Source organism: Sorghum bicolor, chromosome 6 (assembly GCF_000003195.3).
Source record: "Sorghum bicolor cultivar BTx623 chromosome 6, Sorghum_bicolor_NCBIv3, whole genome shotgun sequence".
Classification (NCBI taxonomy): Eukaryota; Viridiplantae; Streptophyta; class Magnoliopsida; order Poales; family Poaceae; genus Sorghum; species Sorghum bicolor.
The window spans coordinates 48,763,241-48,774,906 of NC_012875.2; the positions used below are offsets into that span (position 1 = coordinate 48,763,241).

The window sequence follows — 11,666 nt, forward strand, 5'->3', positions numbered from 1 at the left end:
TATTACTTCAAATAAGTATATTATGAAAACATATTCAATGATGAATATAAGTATACTTATTTTGTTTGATAAATATTTGGAGTATTTTTTTTGTATAAATTTAGTTAAATTTCATATAGTCTGACTTAGTAAAATGCTATAGTTGCTTTCTTTTAAGTTTAGTTAAGTTTGAAATAGTCTAACTTAGTAATATGCTATAGTTGTTTTCTTTTTGGGACAGATGTAATTATTAGAGGAACAAAACAAAAATTTCTCGAGAAGTAACATGTGATGGAACTTTACATACCTTCGTCTCAAAGAATGTCATTTTAGTTTTGTCCTAACTCCTAAATGTTTGGGTGAGTTTGAAAAAGTGCCATACCAAATACTCCAAAAAAATCATGTATAAGAGGGCAGTATTTGGTATGACACTTAAGTCCTCAAGTCCTAAATATTTGAGTAAGTATCTTTTAATTCATTATGAAAACTGGTGATCTTCTTTATAAACTTAGTCAAACCTTAGATAAAACTAAAATGTGACTCTTTGCTATAAGCCCTCCAAATAGCTCCCTCTCCCTCCCTCCACCCCACTGGACAAACACACACAAGCAAACACATTTCTTACTTTTGATGTAAATGTTAACCTTAACAAACCAGACAGCTATTCCATGAGCGTGCTATTTGGTTCCTTCCACAGTAACACAAATGTAAATTCAAATCTATCTCCCACTGGTAATAATGTCAGTAGCTTTGTTTCATTTATGTTTGCGTTACCACACATACGACCAAACAGCACGGAGGTATTAATGGTTTAAATTTGAGTTGACTTAAAATTAGTTATTCAATGATAGTCAGAGAAGTATATATAGCTAGGATGCTAAGGAGGATCGGTACTTTGCTCATTAGAGAATAGTTGAGGCAAAAGCTTCCATATACGTCCCGCGCTCATAGCTGTGAGCCTTTGTGTCTCAGACTCTCAGTCAGTGACATGGCACACGCTGAAGAAATCCAACTTCAGATCAGAGGTACGTTATACTCACGCACGGCTCCCGGTTAGCTGTTGAATTAGCTGCACACCTCACTTCATGCATGCATATATATATGGTTCCTCCTATATATCTTCCCACGCTAATACGCTATATTAGGGAAGCAAATTAAGCCACGCATATATATGCATGCATTTTGCATATATAATATGGCTGACCTTGTACGCAAACGCAATTAACTTTCGTTAGATGAAGGTTTTCCGGAACATGATTCCGGCGATGACGACCGGGCTTGGCTGGAATCCGCCGCCACGGCCACGCGTGGTGCGAATAGACGCGGCGTACGATGGTGGGTGCTGATGCTGGTGGACATGCTGATGCTGCTCTGTGGGGAGGCAATGGCGCCCCTCCTCGGCCGCCTCTACTACAACTCCGGGGGCAACAGCACGTGGATGGCCACGCTCGCGCAGTCGGCCGGCTCTCCGCTGCTGCTCATCCCGCTTCTCATCCTCACGCCACGGCCTGCTGCCGGCGGGGAACACCGGCCTGCGGTGTCCAAGGCCAAGATGGCGGCCATCTGCGTCGGCCTCGGGCTCATCATCGGCTGCGACAACCTCATGTACTCGTACGCCATGCTGTACCTGCCCGTGTCCACCTTCTCGCTCGTGGCCGCGACGCAGCTCGCCTTCAACGCCGTCACCTCGCGCCTCATCAACGCGCAGCGCTTCACGGCGCTCACCTTCAACTCCGTCGTCGTGCTCACCTTCTCCGCGGCGCTACTCGGCGTCGGCGCCTCCTCCGCCTCCGGCGACGACGACGGCACCTCCGGTAGCAGCAGCAGCAGCGGCGGCAGCAAGCGCGCGCTCGGCTTCGTCATGACCCTGTCCGCGTCCGCCGTCTACGCGCTCATCCTGTCCCTCTTCGAGGTCACCTTCGACAAGGTGGTCAGGACGAGGACGCTGTGGTGGGTTCTGACGATGCAAGTCTACACGCACGCGGTGGCCTCGGTGGTGTCAGTGGCGGCGCTGTTCGTGTCGGGGGAGTGGAGCAAGATCCCGGCAGAGGCGGCGGCGTTCAAGCATGGGAGGGCGGCGTACGTGGCGACCTTGGTGGGCATCGCGGTAGGGTGGCAGGCGGCAGCGCTGGGCGCGGTGCGGTTGGTCGCGAGGGTGTCGTCGCTGTTCGCGAACGTGGCGGGCACGGTGGCGCTGCCGCTGGTGCCTGTGTTCGCGGTGGCGATGTTCGGGGACAGGATGACGGGCATCAAGGTGCTGGCGATGCTCATGGCGGTGTGGGGTTTCCTCTCCTATGTGTACCAGCACTACCTCGACGAGCGGCACGCCGACGAGTGGAAGAGGAGATCGCCGGCTGATTGCCGCATGTGCGCGGAGCGGGCGGACGAGAAACCATGCCCAGCACCAGCAGGCAGTTGTGCCAGCTCCGGACTCCGACGTCTGAACATTTGAACTGAAACGACTGTGGTTTTGCCGAGATTGATCGAGCTACAGCTCCCAAACCAGTGACCAATTGAGCATGGACTCTGTACACAAGTTAAGAGTATGCTTGAGCAGATGAAGTATGCCTTAGCAGTTCATCAGATCGGATCTGATTGACGTGGTTTACTGGCACTTAATTGTGTGTTCATGGTATTTCGAAAATATTTGGAAAAGAAACATGGATCCAAATTAATGGGAAATGGCATGAAATGAGTTTTGTTACGAATCAGTTTGGTAACTTCATGATCTACGTGCTAAAAGTATGAAATCAGTTTTTGGTTGCTTGACTGTATTTCTTTATTTCTTTATTTATGAAAATACAAAATAATTTATATGGGGCTTAGAAAAACGCCAAAAAAACAGTTTAAATTAGTTGGATCTACTAAGATTTTTGTAAGGGCTTGTCTGATACACCTCACACAGTTTTATTATAAGCTGTTTTTTTTTGTCAAACACTTATTTTTAAAACAACTTCTCCTCTCACAAAGACATGAATTAGGATGAAGTTGAAAAAAGTAGCTTATTGCAGTTCTCTTCCTCATCTATGCAAAGAAGTAGTTGATGAAGCTATTTTACTAAACACTTTTTTTTTCAAAACAACTCAGCTCATCTAGAAAGTTGCTCATTAAACTATTTTTTTAAAATATAGTTTTACTAGTGAAGTTGAGCCGTACCAAACAGGACCTAAGTTTGCAAAATATATATGCACATGTCGCTTACTTTGAAATGATTTATGTGCTTTGTTTGCTCTCTGTTGGAGAATGTTGTTTAAACTGTACAAAAGTAGCACGAACTAAATTGCAACGAAACTAACTTTGTTATTCTTTTATAGATGTTCTAGAATAACAAAAATCTATGTGTATACATGTTACCACTTATTGTGATGTTGGCTGATGCATACTCCTTTTCTTCGCTCTATAATTATGTTACTCAAAGTTTTCTAGAAAATAATAAAATGATAAGTTGATCATATACACCTGTGAACTTTACCTTTAGATGTTAGGCAAATAATTTGTTGCACGCTTTTAAAGTACTGAAAACTGAACTAGACAAAGCACTTCAGCATTTCCTTTGGACAGGAGGTCGGGAACTAACAAGAGGCAAATGCAAGATATATTGGCTAAGGGCAAAGGTAATCAAACCAATTGAATATGGCATCATGGGAATTCCGAATTTAAACAGATTGAGCCAGGTTTTGTGACTACGATGGCTTTGGTATTCTTGGACAAGTCTAGAAAACCATGCGTGGGCATGGAACTCCTAATCAGTGCCATAGATAGCTCTTCGCAGAAGCCACACGACTGGAGGTACATAACGGGGGGAAAAAACTTCTTTCTAGAACCCGAGTTGGATTGATGGAAACCAGCTGCTGGCAACCATGTTTCCTCGTTTATACAAACACAACTGAAGAGAGATCCACTCCGTAGCAGAAGCTATGCAGGACACAATCGGTGAATCAGATACATAGCACAAGACCTTAATGCAGGGGAAAGTTATTTTTGCCCTTAAAGGCATATGTTCTCACTCTCTCTACTACTGGATTCGCATTGAGAAGTGTGCAATGCAGAAGCACTATATTTGATTACTTTAGCTTAAGGGCGGTTATCCAAGAAGTCGGTAGTCCAGAAGGCAATGACGAAGACATGATCATTTCGACCTTAGATATCTCTTGGAGTAATAAGTATATAAGGTACAATTAGCCCGCAACATAATCACAAATTACCAAAATCTCATCTAGAAACTATCGGGAATTCGGGATGCAAATTCTTTCTATAACTTCTCTTTCACTGTTTCACTGTTGGTTAAGGCGTCCACAATGGTGTTCAAATCACTAGCTATTTGATCTCTAGAAAGAATGTTATTGGCTCTCAATGGAAATTTACAAATACCTAGCTTAAAAAGTCGCTAGCTATTAGAAAGTCACTAGCTATTGTGGAGAGTATTGTGAGAGAGTTATTTCTAGAAGATCGTGCTAGATTAGCTATTTATGAGTCGCTAGCTATTAGGAAGTCGCTAGCTATTTGATCTCTCTCCTCGATAGCCAATAAGAGTGCTACTTTTTAATTATTTTTATACGTCATCTCGCTAGCTATTTGTAAAGTGCTATTGAGAGCCAATAGAATTCCTCCTAGCTAGCTATTTGATAACCATTGTGGATGACCTTATGGACAGTGAACCGCCTGCAGTAGTATATATATATGATTGGGTGAACAACTGTTTATGTCCACTCAGGTCAGTCTCAATGCATAGTTTCATGGCACAGTTACCAAGACTATAAACTAGGTAACCGAGCCACAGGAGTTTTATAGGGATGAAACTCCTCTCTCATCTGATGAAACTTCTTCATTTAATGACCCTGCCAAGTCAACAATTTTGCTTATGTAGCACCTTATTTAATGTGCATGACACTCTCATGAAACATGCATTAAGACTGGCCTCAGCATTCACAAACTTGGAGACGGCACGCCACCTCTTCATTGAATGACCCTATACTAGATGGATTTGGGGGTGTATGGGAATCTAGGTTGGGGCTACTTCGCTTATGTCCCTGTTTGGAACCGATTTAAATCGAGTTCTCCCTCGTCTAATACAACAAACGAGCAAAAGCCTGACAAACGCCCTACGGGCCTCGATTCTTTCTACCGCCCCTCTCATCCACAATGAACGGTGATCTTGATTTCAATGCATATTAAAACAGGGCCTGTATAGCCTGGAACTGGAAGGTGGAAAACTGCATTTTTTTTATTTCAATATAATGCATGGTAATTGAAGGATCAAAGCACATGCACTCTTGCGATAATGGTAATTTGGATTATATGGAAGGAGAGGAACGAATATGACATTGTCACAGAGAGATCAGTGGAAGAGTTTTTGAGAGAGAGAGAGAGAGAGAGAGAGAGAGAGAGAGAGAGAGAGATCAGTGGAAGAGCATTTGGTGCAGGGGAGGAGCAAAATCACTAGGAGCCCTCGTAGTCGTAGTTCAAAAGTTCGTTGAGTAATTAGCTTTCTTGTTCTCATGCCCGCCTTGTGGTCAACAACAGGTCAGGCACGTGTAAAACTTCGCTCTTTAAAAACAGTCTGAACAGAAACAGGCCCATATATTTTAGCCATTTTGGGCCGTTCATTTTATTACATGTTAGCCCATGGGATGTGGAGTGTGCCAGATTGCTGCAGCGACCTTTTTACATTTTAACCTGCTGATTAGGGAGGGATTATTGTAAGTTTGTAACACTAGAATACTTGAATAGAACAGGATGTAGGTGCAGATAGCTCATTCCAAATAAATTCAGCCAGTCCCATTAAAAAAAAATCAGCCAGTAGAGCTGACGTGAACTTGACCATGTCAGGAAAAAGATTATACATCCTGTGGATACTGATCAAATGATCAATTCCGCGCGTACACTTGTTGAATATTTCTGGGATTCTGATTCTGAAGGTAACCTTCCTGAAAAGGCGAATATAGACGACATTTTCTGAAGCTGTCTCGTGTTATTTACTTGTTTTTGCGTCAGCTTCAGAAATCTTTTGTGAAAGTTTAACTCATGTCACCTCATCCCCTTCGCTTCAATTAGGTTAGGAAAAAGTGATGTGGTCTTGTGGTCTGTCCAATGCCATCCACGGCATGCTGATCTCCACGCTGGCACATACCGTTCCATAGTGTTCGCCCACGATGAAAAGCTCCCTTTCAACGTACTAGTGGTTTGTGCAAGTATCACGTATTCAGGTTAGGGCACGGCCAATGCAGGTATAGAGTAATATATATTGATTTCATTTAAAATTAGTATGTGTCTAAATAAGAATAGACAAATTTAAGCTATCGCCTATATTTTTGTCATCTCTACGACTCTTTCTTTCCACTTGGATATGTTGTTTTTTCTATTACCATTTTCTCTACTAAAACTATTATAGTTTGTGCGGATACCGCTATATATTATATCATCTACCATTTTTTATCCTAATGAGGCTAAGGGTAGCAGCAACGTAGGCAGACAACACCATGAGCCTTCGAAAAAAGTGGCCGTTCCACATAGGAGAGCCAACACCAAAGCTAACATTTCTCCAATCCAGGCACAGTGTCATCTTGTTTCCCTATGATCCCGCCGCTATCTTTGGCCCCCAACTTTTATTCTTGAAAATTATTCAGATGTGTTTTTTTTTCTCTCTAGTGGTCCCAACAACTACTGCCTCAATATGGCTTTGCGATAAATTTTGATTTAAGCTACTGTAGCACTTTCGTTTGTATGTGATAATTATTGTCCAACTGCAAAGTAACTAGGCTCAAAAGATTCGTCTCGCAAATTACAGACAAACTGTGTAATTAGTTTTTATTTTCGTCTATATTTTTGAGATTACACGGTACAACGCAGACACTCAACACGCACGCACACTCTTAATGCTTCATGTATGCGTATAAAGATTTGATGTAATGGAAAATCTTGAAATTTTGTTGGAATAGCTCTGATTCGCTGCTCCATCTTTGTGTCAGGCGAGGTTGTAGGCTCTTGAGGCTCTGACGCTCTGCAAGGCCACATGGAGCAACTCCCCCACTAGTTGCTAAAACTAGGCCTCTACTTTTAATTTAGGTGCTCTCCTTATTTCTTAGGGCTTAATTTTTTTGCTTCAACTCCAACAATAGCACCCAAATTTAGGCCCCCAAACCTATTCCAGAGAGAATGACAGAAGGGACCTACTCGTCATTGTATTTTTCTTCTTCATCTTTCTTCTTCCTTTGGACAGGGACACAATTACAGCATTGAGTCGGTTATTGTAGGGTGTCATGCACATGCAAGGAAAGAGAGGGAGGGAGCGTGCGCTGGGGCTAGGATATACGATGGAGGATGGGGGCTGTCATGTTGGACCAACAGGAATGGGGTCTGAGGGAGAAATATGGGTGCCCAACCAAATATGGGGTCTGGAGTAGGGGCCATGCTGGAGTAATATTTTTAGCCTGGGCACCCATATTGAGCAACTCCAGCAGGGCCCCTACTCAAGCCCCAATAGCTAAATATAAGTGCTCAGGCTAAAAATATTACTCCAGCAGGGCTCCTACTCCAGACCCCATATTTGATTGGGCACCCATATTTCTCCCTCAGACCTCATTTCTGTTGACCCAACAGGACAACCCTCATCCTCCATCGCGTGTCCTAGCCCCAGTGCATGCTCCCTCTCTCTCTCTCCTTGCATGTGCATGACACTCTACGGTTACCGGCTCGATGCTCTAATTGTGCCCCTGTCCAAAGGAAGAAGAAAGAGAAAGAAGAAAAAGACAATGATGAGTGGGCCCCTTCTGTCATTCTCTCTGGAATAGGTTTGGGGGGCCAAATTTGAGTGCTACTGTTAGAGTTGAAGCAAAAAAATTAAGCTCCAAGAAGTAGGGGGAGCATCCAAATTAAAAGTAGGGGCTTAGTTTTAGGGGCTACTGCTGGAGTTGCTCGCCCCTGTTTAGTTCCCCACCTAAAAAAATCCATCCATCTCATCGAATCTTTGGACACATGCATGGAACATTAAATGTTGATAAAAAATAAACTAATTACACAGTTTGGTTGAAAATCGCGAGACGAATCTTTTAAGCCTAATTAGTCCATGATTAGCCTTAAGTGTTATAGTAACCCACATGTGCTAATGACAGATTAATTATGCTTAATAGATTTGTCTTGCAGTTTCCAGACGAGATATGTAATTTGTTTTTTTATTAGTCTCTAAAACCCCTTCCGACATCCTTCCAACATATCCGATGTGACACCTAAAATTTTTTTATCTCCCATCTAAACAGGGCCTTAATGTGATATGAAGGTCTACAGATGTGAATAGTGAAGCAGCACGATAAAATGGGGCCTTGTTTACTTCTAAAAAAAATTATAAAATAAGAATAGTAGCATTTTCGTTTGTATTTGACAAATATTGTCCAATCATATACTAACTAGACTCAAAAGATTTGTTTTACAAATTAGAAATAAACCGTGTAATTAGTTATTTCTTTTATCTATATTTAGTGTTCCATGTATATGCCGTAAGGTTTGATGTGATGAGAAATATAAAAAATTTTGCAAAATATTTTGGGAACTAAAGAAGGCCTGGAGCATTGGGATTCTAAGATGGTTGGGATTCTAAGGGCCTGTTTAGATTGTGGATGAAAATTTTTTGGGTGTCACATCGGATGTGTCGGAAGGATGTCGGGAGGGATTTTTAGAAACTAATAAAAAAACAAATTACATAGCTCGTCAGGAAACTGCAAGACAAATTTATTAAGCATAATTAATCTGTCATTAGCATATGTGGGTTACTGTAGCACTTAAGGCTAATCATGGAGTAACTAGGCTTAAAAGATTCGTCTCGTGATTCTCAACTAAACTGTGTAATTAGTTTATTTTTTTATCTACATTTAATGTTCCATGCATGTGTCCAAAGATTCGATGGGATGGATGAAAAATTTTTTGGTGGGGAACTAAACAGGGCCTAAGATGGCATACGCTCGAAGCCATCGCTTTTGGACTGCTCTTGGGAAGCAAGCGAAGTACATCTAGAGATAAAAAAACCCTCCACGAAGAATTAAATATTTATTCAGATTATTTCCTCATAAATTTCCCACCCTGAAAAAGGGAAGGCACACCTAGAAATGGAAAACCTCTCCATAAAGAATTAAATATTTATTTAAAATATTTTCTCATAAATTCTCCACCCTAGAAAATAGTCAGGGTCAAGAGAATTTGAGTTTTCAAGGCCTGGTCGGCCAGACTGCATCGTAAAATTCCTTTTCAGGCCTTGTTCAGTCGAAGGAAATTTTTGGTTTTGGCTACTGTAGCACTTTCGTTTGTTTGTGACAAATATTGTCCAATCATGGACTAACTAGACTCAAAATATTCAGCTCGCGAATTACAGATAAACTGTGTAATCAGTATTTGTTTTTGTTTAATACTTCATATATATGTCATAAGATTCGATGTGAAGAAGAATCTTAAAATTTTTTAGAAAATAAACAAGCCTCAGGCAGGCTTGGAAGCCCAAAAGTCGCATGAGTTCATGCTGCAGCGTCAGCTGGTCAGCCGTCAAGGCAGGGATGCCACTACCGCACCTTGCGATTGTATGGCAGTGGCGTGCATAGGAAAACCAAAATAAATGCGACTTGTGGTTGATCAGATCAAATAGCAAGCTATCGTCACCCAAAATACAAGATCCATTTGTCCTTTGGGTAGCGCTACAGGTAAAAAGTTCCATACCTATTTTTAGTCTTCTCTAACAACAAGACCTAAAAGACAACACTATCTGCAAATAGGTTTCGAGGAGAGAGGATACCCAAATTTGGGTTATGTCTCTCCTGATACCCAAAATAAGTTTTCTGTATGGGTACTCTGTTGGAGACTATAGGTATTGTGTTGGAGACCCATTTTAGGTTTGGGTTCCCAAATGAGTCTCCTGTTGGAGACAGACTTACGTCATTAACAACCCCCTACCGGTTGGTCTCCTCTCAGGCCCTGTTTAGTTCCCCACCTAAAAAAATTTCATCCATCCCATCGAATCTTTAGACACATGCATGGAACATTAAATGTAGATAAAAAAATAAACTAATTACACAGTTTGGTTGAAAATCGCGAGACGAATTTTTTAAGCCTAGTTAGTCCATGATTAACCTTAAGTGCTACAGTAACCCACATGTGCTAATGATAGATTAATTATACTTAATAGATTCGTCTTGCAGTTTCCTGACGAGTTATGTAATTTATTTTTTTATTTGTTTCTAAAAACCTCTCCCGACATTCTTCCGACATATCCGATGTGACACTCAAAAATTTTTCATCTTCAATCTAAACAGGCCCTCATTCTTCATCATGAGTTATTCAGGCCTTGGCCTTGTTTAGTTCCTAAAAAATTTTACAAAATTTTTCAGATTCTCCGTCACATCGAATCTTTAGACACATACATGAAGTACTAAATATAGACAAAAATAAAAACTAATTGCACAATTTGGTCGGAATTGACGAGACAAATCTTTTGAGTCTAGTTAGTCCATGATTGGACAATATTTGTCAAATACAAACGAAAAAGCTACAGTGTCTATTTTGCAAAATATTTTGGAACTAAACAAGGCCCTTGTTTAGTTTCCAAAAAATTTTGCAAAATTTTTTAAATTCTCCGTCATATCAAATCTTTAGACGCATGCATAAAGTATTAAATATAGACGAAAGTTCATGGTTGGACAATATTTGTCAAATACAAACGAAAGTGCTACTATTCCTATTTTGCAAAAAATTTTGGAACTAAACAAGGCCTTAGTTCCTCTCTAAATCTATTTTTTTAAGAATTTGGTCACATCGAATCTTTACATATATGTATGGAGCATTAAATATAGATAAAAACAAAAAACTAATTGTACAGTTTACCTATAATTTGCGAGACAAATCTTTTAAGACTAGTTAGTTCATAATTAAATAATATTTATCAAATATAAACGAAAATACTATACTAGTTAAAACCAAAAATTTTCGCGAACTAAATAAGGTCTCAGTTCCATGCGTCTGTGGAAAGCAGACGAAATTTGTTGTTCCTTTGTATTCTTAAAAAAAGTCAACGACGGTGCATTTACAACATATTACCTTCATTCCAAATTCTTTATTTCAAATTATAAGACGTTCAATTTTTTAACAGTAAGTTTGATTATTTGTCTTATTTTAAAAATTATATAAAAAACTATTTTTTATCGTAGCTTGGTTTATTAATAAAAATTCTTTAAAAATAACTTAAATTTGACTATATTTATATATATTTTTTGGATAAAATGAGTGGTTAAATATTTTATAAACTAATATACAGGTGTTACTACTTTAGCAGTTCACAACGGCCACTCAGAAAATTTTATAAGATTAGTGGTTAAACCTCTTTTGATGCTAAAGCTCTTCCAAAAAATACACCTGATTACCTAATGAAGCGTGCCCTTTCGAAAATTCCAAAAAGCGACACCAAGCAGGATTAAGCTCGACAAATTCATCTCCTCTTTTATAGCCCTCTATGTTAAGAACCGCTTTATATGCTTTAATCGCCAGATTAAACAAAAAGATAAAAAAATTACAGATTTAGGCTCTTTTGTCACCACTACATATTGTGAAAACATGGTATAGATTGTGGATTATGGAAAAGTTGAATTGTAACAATCTGGGTCATAAAAAGCCAACGTTGTTTGGCATCCTAAATTATAGGATGCTAGGATTTG

The 11,666-nt window shown here is 40.3% G+C and overlaps 1 protein-coding gene across 1 annotated transcript; it reads left to right on the top strand.

Moving 5' to 3' along the window:
* On the top strand, positions 1,316–2,431 carry LOC8058720 (probable purine permease 11). The gene has a single exon (XM_021463611.1). The coding sequence runs from the start codon at positions 1,325–1,327 to the stop codon at positions 2,429–2,431; it is 1,107 nt and encodes a 368-aa protein (XP_021319286.1). The 5' UTR covers positions 1,316–1,324.